General features: G+C 37.1%; 1 protein-coding gene across 4 annotated transcripts in view; it reads left to right on the top strand.

The window, feature by feature from the left end:
• Positions 1-13043, top strand: part of ARHGAP10 (Rho GTPase activating protein 10) — a 131945-nt gene that overhangs the window by 84922 nt on the left and 33980 nt on the right. For all 4 annotated transcript variants that reach the window (XM_052690218.1, XM_052690219.1, XM_052690217.1 and 1 more), the window contains one exon: positions 10782-10932. In XM_052690218.1, the coding sequence (XP_052546178.1) occupies positions 10782-10932 (151 nt within the window). The remainder of the gene's footprint in view (positions 1-10781; positions 10933-13043) is intronic.

Here is a 13043-nt window from a genome sequence, read left to right as displayed (position 1 = left end):
CCAAGGATTCTCCTGTACTGAGGACTGTATCATATGTATGCAGTATTCCATCTAGGAGAAGTCTTGCCAGTGTAGAATAGAGGGCAGGATCACCTCCTACCACATGCTGACTAATGCAGTCTAAGATTTGGTTGGCTTTCGGGGTTGTGAGGGCATTTCTAGGAGCATCTACTAATATAAGCCAAGTCTGGAACTATAGAAATGTGATGGAGTCAAGATGGAGGCACACTGACAGAAACTTAAAGCAACACCTCAAGCTTCATGTCTGTATAATATATATCTCAGGCAAACTGCAGACAGCATCTCTTTTCCCATGTAGCAAATGAAATGGTTAATAAAATTCCAAAATGTAGAAGCAAAAGCCATTGTTATTTACCATTTAAAAGAGTAACTTGGTATGCCAAGTGATAAAAATGGTTGTGATTTCTCAAACATTTAGTCAACTCATTTGGTCTTGCTCTATGTACGGCTTTACTGAAGGAACTCTACAATTCTTTTCTGGTAGGAGACATGATTGTGCTATTGGCTTTGAAATCCTGTGCAGTCATTGCACTGTCGTCACTCTTTGAATCCTAATCAGAGAATTTCAATGCAGTTTATATATGGGAACCTGGATATGGAGATTCACTCTGAGATAAGAATATCTTGCTTAGTGCATAAGCTGTTTTTAGTGGTTGTTTTTTTTTTTTAAAAAAAATTATTTTTTAGCTCTTTTCCTGCTACTTAGAAACCAACAAATGCAATTTTCACTTTGTTTAAAGTCTGCATACATACATCCAAACCTTGCCTATGAGCCAATTATGGTAGATTGAGGACAGGATATTTTGCAAAGTCAAAGAGTGCTGAGATTTGAATACTGGACACTAGGTTGTACAGCAGATGTATCACTTGAGGGGCACTAGAATTGCACAGTCATTAAGACTACAAGGAAAACAGAATAGCATTATGGAAATAATTGTTTAGCTTTTGTTCTTGTCAGCTGTGGATAAATCTCTTCTTGGCAGAGTATTTCTCAGTCTCCAGGCAGAAGATGAGCTTCAGAAAGACATTTCTACTGCGAAGGAAAAAGCAAAATATAATTCCAAGCTGAAATTTTATCCAGGATGCTCAGAATCACTAGTTGTGGAAAAGAGGCTGGTACCGAAGACAGTAAGACTTACAAATTGTCTTGCTTGCATCTGCCATATAGCTCTAGGGGGAGGTCTGCCAGATATGCCAGACCAAATAGAAAGTTGTTCGGCTTTGATATTGAATGGACTGTTGTTTTGCTTGGAATTGTGATGTTTTTTGCTGACTGGCCGTACACACTCTTAATTGCCTTTGCTTTGCAGGTACTTAATGGCAGTGTAATTTCATATTTGGCTGTCTTGTCCTCTTCTCCTTAGCCGTATTTGTCTGGCCTTTTTTTGATGTCTGTGACCCATGTCCTTTCCTTAGCTAAAAAAGCATCAAGAAATTCATGTTTGTGTCTCATCATCATGGTCATTTTACTTTGAAGCTAAACTTTCCCTTGATTTTCACTTTCTGAGCTAATGAACTCAGGCTTACTGCAGCTGTGTTTGTACAGTGCCTGGAACAATCCTTGCTTGGTCTTTAGGTAATCCTGCAATGAATCGTGATAGGCAATTTGAACCAAAACATTTTTTGCTTGCTTTTTCTCTCTTCTCCTAAATTAATTTCATGGGTATGAATTAGTTTTTCTCGCCAATGGTTTCACAGACTGGAAATCTTGGTTTTCTCAGGTCTTGCAATTTTGCTTTCTGACTTGCACTGAGGAAGAATAGCAGTACGCTCACAATTGCCTGAATAGCATGCATGTGTTCTTGCTGTTCATTGTAATATTTTGGGATCTCATTGGAATGAATGCCAGTTAGTATTCAGAGGAGTTATTTGCCATTGAGAAATGCCTCAGTGGTAATATGAGCCATTTTGGTTTCTCAGTTCCCTGAATATTATTTAAAAAAACAGAAAAAGGCTAAGAAATGAAAGAAGATGAGGGAGGAGGTTGGAATAAAAAATCTCAGTGGGACTGGAATATGTAATCTGATGTATGGGGGAGGAAAGAATAGTGAATACAAATACCGGGATTGAAAAAACAGGAAGAAGATGAAAATTACAGGGGAAGTAAATTAGAAAAAAGAAAAGAGGTGAGCTTGACATAAGTCTGTTAAGTGAGATTGGAAAACCTGTCTTCTGAAAGGGAATAGGCGCAGCAAATCGTAACTTTTTTTTTTTTTTTTTTTTTTTTTTAATTCTAGCAACATAAAAGTAAGATAGCTGAAAGATGTTAGTTTTGAAAAACTGTACTTCCAGCACAAATATTGTTTACTGTATTCATCTCCATAGAAATGGCAGAAGTTTTACATACATTGGACAAAATATGTCTTTATTACAGTGTTGTGTTTTGCTTAAGTTTAAGTAAGCCCATTTATAATTTTCTTTTTAAACTAAATGGAAGAAATGCTACTGAGCTCTTAAGCCAACATCAACTTCATTCAGTAGTATTTGGAAAATTCTTAAAACACAGTACATAATACTTTCAGTGTTCATCAGGTGGGAGAAATAAAAGCAAGTGAAGTCAGATGTTCATCTCAGAGCAGGAAGCAGCACTGAAGTGTGTCCGTGTGTCTCCGCAGTGCAACCTTTGCATGTTTAAAGTGGTTCTGTTACAGGTAAATGTTTAAGAGCTTGCAGGCATAATGTGAGATTAAATAAATGCTTTTTAATAGGAGCAAAGACCAGAAAAAAACTGAACAGTATAGAGAAGATATAAATCCTTGTAGTGGCAACAGGTTAATTATCTGACAAATAATGACGGTTGTGTAGTACGGTTGGAACTGTGTCATTTCCAGGTAGCTTGACATTTCAATGACATTGTAGTACAGTGTCAAATGCAAGTTTTTATTGTTGATGTGTACTCATTAGTATTATTGTGTAAAAAATTTGGAGAAAACTATATTTCACCAGAAATATTTATTTGCATTTGTATTTATTTATTATAAAGAAAGAAGAGATCATGTTTGTGTTTGGCTGTGGTTATTGCTTTTGCTAACTCTTAACTTAGGTTTCTAAGAGCCACATTTAACTTCTCAAGACATCTAATGCTCTTTGCAAGGGCAAATATTTGCAAATATTCACATTCTACGTTATTTTTCATTTAGTAACTACGTAAGAGTATGTAATATTTTAGAAAGCTAGATCAGTGGATTGAGTATTAATCTTTTCCTTTAAAGGCTTTTGTTTGTTTGTTTATTTGCTTGTTGTTTCTTTCTGGTATTTCCTGTAGCTAAATAAGATATACACAAAGCTAGTGTGTGTAGCTGTAATAGACAAGGATAACCTTATTTAAAATACTCTCCTTGATGTAAGTAACAGTAGGTGAGTGTAGAAGAGAAGGTGCATATGCTGTTTCTGCCACTGCAATGGACAAATGAGTAGCTGCATCAAGCTTGGAGTATTGTTAACTCTGTCATTTCCTTCAGACCTTCAATGAATAAAATAACAGCAGTGAATGGGCTGCTATCAGGAGCATTCTTCTCATGAATTGTTAAAAGGTGGAGAGATGTGATACAGTGGATGCTGCAGTTGTTGTATCAGTAACACTACTTTTAGAAAGGCTGAGTCAACAAATTCATAATTTACAAGCGACCAGAGGACACATGTTTCTAACCTTGGTATGATTCTTTTCTTTCATCCTTTCACATCTGTCCTCCAGACTGCAATGTCATGTTTTGTAGGCTATATTTAGTTTCTTCACTAACAGTCCAACTTGAACTATAGGGTTCAAAACAGTCAGGCCAAATGAGTGGCTGTTGGAATCTACATGTCTATACATCTGATCTATCCAAAACTTCCATCAGTTCTTCTGTCACTCTAGTAGTTTGCAGTTTGTCTGGAGCACTAGATCCTATCGGATCCTAGATCCTATCTGCAGACAGCAGATACTCCAGTTTTAGTACAAGGTTGAGACTCATGGTGCCCACAGATCCTTAAAATAAGTGTTTCATCTGGTTATAGGTAACCGAGCTGCTATACAGATTGTCTCAGCAAATGATATCTTTGCAGTGAAGGAAAAGTTTCTTGTTGTTGTTATTTATTTTGGAGCTTAGTGGGCTGTCTCTTGTCTCCCAACCAAGGGTGTTTCCTGTTTTTTACTTTTTGATATTTACTCCTGTTCTTTTCAAGCTGCATACTCTGTTGCACTGTAACTGGAATGCACTAGGAAACTTTAGGAGCATTAATTGACACTTTCTGGGAAGTGGCCCTCTAGATGTTTAACTTCAGGCATCTCTCAACTCTTGATCTGAGTTTATTTTTTTTCCAAATACGATGACAGTGAATACTATATAAAGGTGTCTTGTGGTTGGTAGTGACATTCCACCCTCAAAATCCAAACTTCAGAAAATCTGCATCCTTTGTGGCCTCATAGAAGACAGTGTACAGTAGATCATGTTGTGTAGTGTATTGCTGATAGAGCACGAAAGTTGGAATATTTACTTCAAGGCAGGCATACTGAAGTCGACTCAGTGATAACCTTGGGAAGTTAAGGTACTTAAAGATTCTAATCAAGTCGTCGATTTTTTAAATTGAATTTTATTTTTCAAAGATATTTAATGTGATTTTGAGAAATAATGAGCTTCATTTTATATATACTGAACAAAGATCCCATGTAAACATCAATAATTTCTAGTGCATATATTTTTATATTTGTTGACTTTTTTGAGAACCAGAAGGAAAAGATCAAGTTGACCAATACCAAAAATGAAACAGATTGATCTAACACTCTTTATACTTCTTTTTTTGCATTTAAATTTACACTCTTTTTTTGCATTTTGCATTTACACTTTTTTTTGCATTTAAATATGCAAAAAACCCCACTTTATTTAAACATGTTTATATTTCCAATAATGTCTCAATTTAGAAATTTTATTAAACTGTTAGAATTGATGCAATCAGTTTAGATACAATCATGTATTTCCAGAAGTCTACTATGAATAAAGTTAATTTTAGTAGCTCCAATTACCTTCTGTAATCTCTTCAAATTAAAAAAAAATGCAAAAACACAACAAAACAAAAAGAACCTGTAGAACTGTACAGTTTACTGAATATGGATTTTACTGTTCAAAATATGAACCTGAATTGGGTTCACATTACATTGAAAAGAAGCTAAGTCTAGAAAAGAGCATGGTGGTGATAAGTTTATCTTGCCCTATCCTGTAGCTGATTCTGATTGTTTTCCATGTATTCAGAGAAAATAGATGCATGTTCTGTGTAGCAGGTGTTATGAGAGTGAATAGGGGATTTGTCTTGCAGGAAAATTATGGTGCAACTTTAAGCTGTTAATGATTTTTGTAAGTTTATCCTCATTAGCTCTATTACTATGCTTCCATTTTTTTTTTCTCCCCTTTTTCATCTCACTCTGTCTTTGCTGTTTGCCTCCCACTTATTTTTAGAGGTAATTTTAATTACCCCAGCGATACAAAGCAGACAGAGATGACCTGATGTCTGGGTCTTTTCCTAAAGTGATTCCTGGCAAATGTACTGAAATTCATTAATTAGTTCTGCTTAAGACCTGAAAGAACAGATCAGTATTCTCTTATAGCAGCAGAATCTAATCTACATTTCTATGTACAACTATACACATGGTCAGAAACTTGTGGAATAGGCCTAGTTAGATATTCCTAACCATGGGTTTTTTGTATTTCTAAAATCAGCTCTAGCAAGAACTTAGGATCTAGAGGCCAACACTGTTGTTGCAGATTAAGAGGAATCTGGCACAATTCCTTGGGCTGCTGCCACATGGATGTGCTGGTGGAATAGAGTGTGATAGTATGTTGAATTTGGCTCATTGCTCTCAAGAAATGCTTCCACAGACTTTGTGGGACAGTTTTAGGAACCGGAATGGTTGTGTGCAGGGATGGCCTTGGGCTCACTGCTATAGAGAGGGCTGTTATTAGCGGGACATATCCAAGACGGTTTGTGGTTTGTTTAGCCCTGTGAAGTACTCATTTTGTACTATTGCGTAGAGCAAAATAGGTCAAACATGCCACTGTTTTAAGTAGCTCAACAAGAGTCTCATCTTTTTTTTTTTTTTGTAACTTCTACACTGTGAGCTTGAAGACTGATCTACCACTTAACTCAGTGTGCATCTTTAAATTCTGCTTTTCATATAAGATCAAACCTAAATAGCCATTTAAAATAATGAGTTAATTAGGATAGGAGTGATTAACAGTCAGATTTGTTTTTGGGTAAAATTTTTGTTTTCTTCCTGTGCGCTTTGAGTGCTACATGGTAGTCCGTATGTAAATTATTTTATTTAACTTCCAGGTTTGCAGTCAAGTAGTTGAAGAGAAAGATGCTTTTAACAATTAAAATGCAGATAAATCATTTTCTATAAATCTAGTGCTGTTTGACCCCTGTCACAAAAACTATGTAACACTGTATGTGACTGAAAGTCCTTAACCTTTGAGTCTGGTTTAGTACATTTTTACTGCTTCTTGAATGAGGTAATGCAAAGACCAAACTTTATTCTTGTCTTTGTGTAAGCTATGGTAACTTCTGCAATCCAAATACCTGATGATGACAGGTCTGATTTTTTTATGTTTATTTTTTCACTTGAAAGGAGGCTTTATCTGAAGTGGCAAACGTATCTTCCATTAAATAATTTGTTCCAGGCCTGTTCCTCCAATGGGAGGAATTCTACCCTATTGGATATGTGCAGTTTCCTTATGATGTTTCTGATAGCCATGGTTTGCAGTGCAAAAAGATATTTAGTCAGATGTATTCACATACTGTTGTGCAAGTGGATCAAAATGCTGAAATGTTAGTAGCATTTTTGTATATGTTGATAATACATTGATTGTATGTGATTTTGAATTTTGTCTTCTGTGCATAGGCAGCATTCTTCTAGTAACAATCCCTCACAGTAGGCATCTTTTATTAGCTGTGAAACATTTATACTGAAATATTATTTAAATAAGTAATAAGACTAGGAGCAAATTAGAATTAAAACAAACAAAACCCTAACTTTTCCCCCCACAACTGAACTAAAGCATGCTTCCATCTCCCTGTTATCAGTGAGACATTGCAACTTCTGTCTGAGCAGTAGAAAATGTCCATTAAGGCACTTGTCTATTTAAGTGAATTTAAAGCAAGAAAGAGAAGCTGAATGCTGTATGTGCATATTTTATGGCAAGGGTGGACCTTTTACCTGCTTTTCAGATGCTTACCTTTGCAAAACTGTGTTACAATGTGTAGCTTTGGGTCTGCAGCAGAAAGAAATGTTGGCTGCTGAACATGCAGCTCGAGTTATGGATGAGCTGTATTGGATTTTATTTTCCTACTGAGAAAGCAGATAGGAAATAAGAGATTAGGTACGAGTTCAAATAATGGGCAACTTCAAAGGGCAGTAATGATCCCCAAACTTTAATGCAAAATGTTAGCATATTTCCTAATTCTTTCGTATAAAAACATACAAGCAAACAATAAAAAAAACAAACAAACACTCTAATGATCTTTCTAATGGTGGTGGTAGGGGTTTTTGTTTGCTTGTTGTAGAATCCTAAAGGGCAACTCATGATACTTGGAGATTTCAGTTAGCTTTGCTGGTAGTCAAGAGGCTACATTACCTATTTTATACCTAAATGCTGCTTTGAGGAGACCCTTTCTTCTCCATGGAGACAGGTAGTGAAGAAGCAGAAGCAAAGAAGTGCTGGAGCTAACAGCATTGCGTCAGAGGAATGCGTGAGGAAGAGGATGGATTTTGTGTATGCTTGACCTGGTCTCACTGAGTGCGAGTGCAGGTGGCCTTGTGTTGTCCTGGAGCAATCTGGAGGTAGTCCTTGCTCCCTGGAAAACAGTACCTCACCTGCTGAATTTAGCCCAGAGATGAAACTTCCGTAGCGCTCCGTCATGCTAAGAAGTTGAGAGAGGACTAAGGACTGGTGCCCACTTGGGTGTCTGTATATGGAAGGGAACTCAGCCTGCCTGGTTCTGTATAGTGCTGGGTTTCAATGAGCATTGCTATTGGGAACACCGATGCACAACCGCTGTTGACAAGTCCAAAATATTAACAGTAAAGGTGATATACTGGTGGTGCTCTTTCACATCACCCAAGTTTTAGCTGTGACCATTTCAGGAAGGATCTGGGAATTGTAAGGCTTTCTCAGAAGAGGTAGAACAATCTTCTGAGAAACTCCTGGCAGTAAAGGAGAAGACTCAGTGTCATTAAATTTTATGTTAGTAGAGGAGGGGTAAGTATTCTGAGGAGCTCCTGATACCTGGCACGAGCACTGTTGCCAAGTTAGTAGCTAGCATGTGCCAAATGGCGTACTGCTGTTTGAAATGGGACTTTCTGGCTGCCTTGTTATTTCTCCTGTTTGTTTTGTGAGGTTTTTTTCCCTATAAAACACAACAAACCACTAACTATTTTTTCACATCACAGAGCTACTTACTGTTATTAATCTGCTCGGATTCATTTTCTGCCTCCACCTCAATGCCATATTGCCTTACTCATTAAGTAAGGATCAGCTTTACAGCTGTCTTGATTGTGTTTTGCTTTTTTTGACTCTTGCTATTAATTTTATTTGAAGCAAATACTTGTGAGTTGCTTAAGAAATTAACTGCAAACTATGTATGTCACCTAAATGCATATAAGAAAGCTCATCTCTTATGAAGCACTCGTGGGGAATGCTTGTTCTTCTCACCATCATTAGTTTCAGTAGAGATATATAGTTAAGGTAGTACAAATAAACACAGCTGGGAAACGTAACATAGTAAACAATGTGCTGCAACTTCTTGGCAGTAGGCTGTTTGCCTGAGGGTCCAGACTCAACATCTAGTCCATGGAAAAGATGGCATTTAAAGTTTTTGGTGCTTCTGACTTTTTCAGAAGCAGATATTTATTCTTGACACGGCTCAGTCTAGTCTCATGTTTCCACATACGGGGGCAGTGTGGTACCACTAGCCACGTGCCATGTAGGTACATGCTAGATTTCATTATTATAAATTGAATCACGGCTTAAAAATGGCTTTAACACTCTAAATGCAATTAGAGCTTCGTCACTGTCTGAGAGCCATGCTGTCTGTGCAGGGGAGAACCAGGTTGGGCTGGTATCCTTTCTTCTTCATAAATATTTTGTTTATAGGTATGTTGTTGCGTTATTTTGGTTCTCTCTCATATTCGCCGTTCATAGGCATGTGAAGAAGTGGGACCAGTTTTCTTAGAGCTGGTTTGGGGCTCCAATGTTATCATTTTGTCTTCCCCTCCAGCACATTCCCCCGCTGGGAAGTAAGGTAATATTTCCACTGGAGCTTCCTGCTTGCTGCTGCCTAGTTTTGGTGATCTGATCCTTCTTCCACACTTTTCAGAATGGTGTTTCTGATGATTTTGCACCATCATCATTTTGTCAGTGTGAGAGTGATCATTAAGTGGTTATAAGGCAGTGTGTGTATGTGTTCCTGGCTCACTTCCTTTCTACATGTGTAGTATTTGGGATTAACAAATCTAGCATATGGAATTTCTTATAATTTTGACATGATGTCTTAACTGCCTTACCACGAGATGATTATGGCATTTTTCTTATGCTTAAAATAGCTTGGTCAGCTTTTAGCTTCGTACTGGATCTGAGAGGTGCTGCAATAATACAAAAATGTGTTATCTGCCATATCTGTATGGATTTCTGCTTCATAAAAAGCTGTTTCTTTGCAGATTCAGTACACGCCTACTCTTCATAATATGTCCTGTATGGATACCTGACTTCTAAAAACTTCAGGGTAAAAGAACACCACATATTGTTACATTGCATCTTGTTATATATTGTGTTGTGTTGGTGTAAGGTGCCCTACACACAGGGTATTTTTGTTCAGCTGTTGTTTGTGCTTTTCTTTATCAGCTGGTTTCCATTTGATAAAAAAAAAATTGACCTAATTTCATGAGAATCTGCCACAATCAGTTGTAAAAGGCTGCTGTTATATTGTACACTGACATACTGGTAATTTTCTAAGAAGTAAAACGACATCATTAGACTGTGCCTTATACATGTCAGTTAAAATACTATCAGTTTGAGCAAGTTTACATTGCTGGTTAACCCAGAGAGAAGTGGCATGATATTTTCTATGAAGTGGTGTTATGCTAATAGTCATAACCCAAAGGATAAAATGGTGATCAGAATTGCAGTCCTTTTTGTATGCATCTTTGAGCATATCATCATTTAATATAAATACGACTCAATGTATAATAGTTGACTGAAAAAAACCTCACATGGTATGTTACTATGGTATCTCTCACTAAAAATCCCTCCCCTCAGAATTTTCCCTTTGCTTTGCTGTCTTAGAATACGATATATATTTAATCTGGCAGATATTATAGTGACATCATAAGTTTTGAAAATTAAAATGGGTGTTCTGGCAACGTTATAGGCCCTAGCTGAAACTTGAAAACTTTTTGGAGGCTGGTTCATCTCCCTCTTTTCCTTTCCTTTCTATCCTAGCTGGCAAGCATATTCACACACGTATTACCTTTGGATTAATTGATTTGTAGCTTGGTTAAAGCGTAGGCAGTGCTCTTGCATGTTTCCATTTTATATCTATTTATATATTTATTTTAAAAATGCTCATTAACGATCTGTGGCATACTCTCAGACTTGAAGGAATGGATTTTTTGCTTCTGCCTGCTTTGAATGAAGTCCAAAACAAAGGTTGTTTGATAATGGCTTACAGTGGCATTAAACAGGTTGCTTTTCATGATAAATAATTAACACCCTTTGTGTTCTTGATTGCAGATTTTTAAAACCCTGCCTGATGTCACTTTTCCTGAGTCAATCTCTATGTCAGTATCTCCTCCAAATGCCCCACCAAGGCAATCCAGAAGACAAGGGCAACGTATTAAGAGGCCTCTGGCTGTATACAATCTTTGTCTTGAGCTGGATGATGGTAAGATGTTAATAATACTTTCAGTCTTTGCAGCAGATTGATGTTAGCGTGCATTCTGACTTCATTAGATTTTTCATTTCCTGTTTCATTTGTATACTTGCATGCATGCACATACATGCTTGTTTAATTGCTTTGGAACGTGTAAAGAAGTAGTGTACAGAGAAAGGAAAGTATAGACAAGTATGTCTAAAGTATAGACAAGTGTCTTGCAACACGTGGTTAAAAGTAGGTTGAACTGTCCTAAATATACTTTTTGATTCTGAAGAAGAGGCAAGTTTCTTTGAGGGAAATCTCTTTGGCCTCTCTACTGAAGATTACACAGCCGTAAGACAAAGGGAGAGAGAACTAAAATTAAAGCAAATCTTTTGTGAGAACTAATGCACTGTACTGTAAATTCAAGTGGATTAAAGTCTCAGGTCACCGCTGCACTATAGAATTCTGCTAGTTCATTTGAATCTGGAATACCGTGGTGTTACTAGCATTAAATACTCACAAACTTATCTGACTGTTGAAAAGCCAAAGAAATAAAACAGTCTTGTTTCTGCATGCAGTTTGTGACAGCTGCACGTAGAGAGTATACAACTCAATTCTGACTGTTGGCCAGAAAAGTAATCCTTTTCCTGAAATTTTATTGCTTGGGGGTACATACAGTACCAAGAAGGCAAGTCAGTACTCATTTTGTGTTACAGATTGTCTCCATCCTATTCCCTTTCCCTCTACTAATGTTGTTAGTCAATTATCTTCTCACATGGAGAATCACGAGATCAGGGCATAAAGGCCAGTTGTCATACAGTAGTATGAGATTCACCGGTGAACTGTCTTGAAATCAGTGATCAACAGTAATTAATTTGTGAAGGAGCAAGGGCACGTACCTACAGCAGCTGTAAATGCAAGTTTTAGAAATAAAGTCAGGACTACTTACAGTCTCAAAACCAGATTTTTAAAGAGTTTGCAAGAAATTCAGCATGCCTGTCCTCCGATTACATTCACTAGAGATGTGTAATTCTTGTATGTTTCCTTACATCAAATATGAAACTAAATGGATTGACTAAGAAGTATTTAAAGTGCATCTGCTGAGAAAGCTTAAGCTGTGTTGGTTTGAACAGTATGCTACCAAAGTTAAGGAAAGCTCTTCAGCTGTATCTGCAACAATGATGTTATCCTTACTGAAAAGAAAGCAAAACAAAACCAAAATCGAATGCACTCACAGTTGTTTACATCTAAATTTGAATGTGAATCCCTGTGTATCACAAGTACTACAATACTTCTCTAAATCAGTACCTCAAAACGTGCACTGAGGACCTGACTTGATCCTAACATGGTAGACAGAAACTATTCGACGGTTTATTTTTATTGTAAGATCCCAAAATGCAGCATTATTATTTAAAACTATATCCTAAGCATTCAGTTTCTCCTAAATACGGTCAGGTTTTTTTTTTTTTCTAGTTTAGGCATCCGAACAAAGAGAAGAGCTGGGATTTTTGAGACTGCAGTTGTTGCAGAGAAATTCAATGTTTGTCTGTTAACTGTGGTGAGCTGCAGAACAACCTAATAAGCCATTACTCATGCTAGAACTATGATGGAGGCTGAATTGCTGCAGCTGAAATCATAGTACCAGAACATGCAGCACTGAGTTTCTGAAAATTTTTCTGCTTTTGAATTCTAAAGAATATTCTCTGTGATGTCTTCAGCTACCACCAAGTGTAGCAGTGTTGTCAATGTGTTGTAGCTAGAAATTGGCTATAGACAGTCCAGGTTACCTGCTAATACAGACAGGTAGCTCTGTCAGGAAGGTAGTTGGGAGTTGGTACAACTGGTGTTTGACAGGTGTGCAGTACTCATCGCATGCAGTACCTTCAGCCCAATTGCATCTTTGCATTACCTGAGAAACTGCCCCTGTGGATTGGCTATATGGTATAGGAATCAGCTAGGCTGATTAATATATAGTTGCTCAGTGCCTCCAAATATGTGCCATGGCCTTCAGTTACTTTGTTCTTAGGATAGGGGGGAAAGGAAGAAAAGTAAGCCTGGGCTTTGTTCCATATTTACCTTGTTTCTTGGCTAACAAATGCATGTTTTATAACTGCTCTTTGGAAGATTTTATCCTGTGT

The sequence above is a fragment of the Tympanuchus pallidicinctus genome, unplaced genomic scaffold (assembly GCF_026119805.1).
Source record: "Tympanuchus pallidicinctus isolate F22 unplaced genomic scaffold, pur_lepc_1.0 scaffold26, whole genome shotgun sequence".
Taxonomy (NCBI): Eukaryota; Metazoa; Chordata; class Aves; order Galliformes; family Phasianidae; genus Tympanuchus; species Tympanuchus pallidicinctus.
This window is presented reverse-complemented; position numbering and strand designations above follow the sequence as displayed.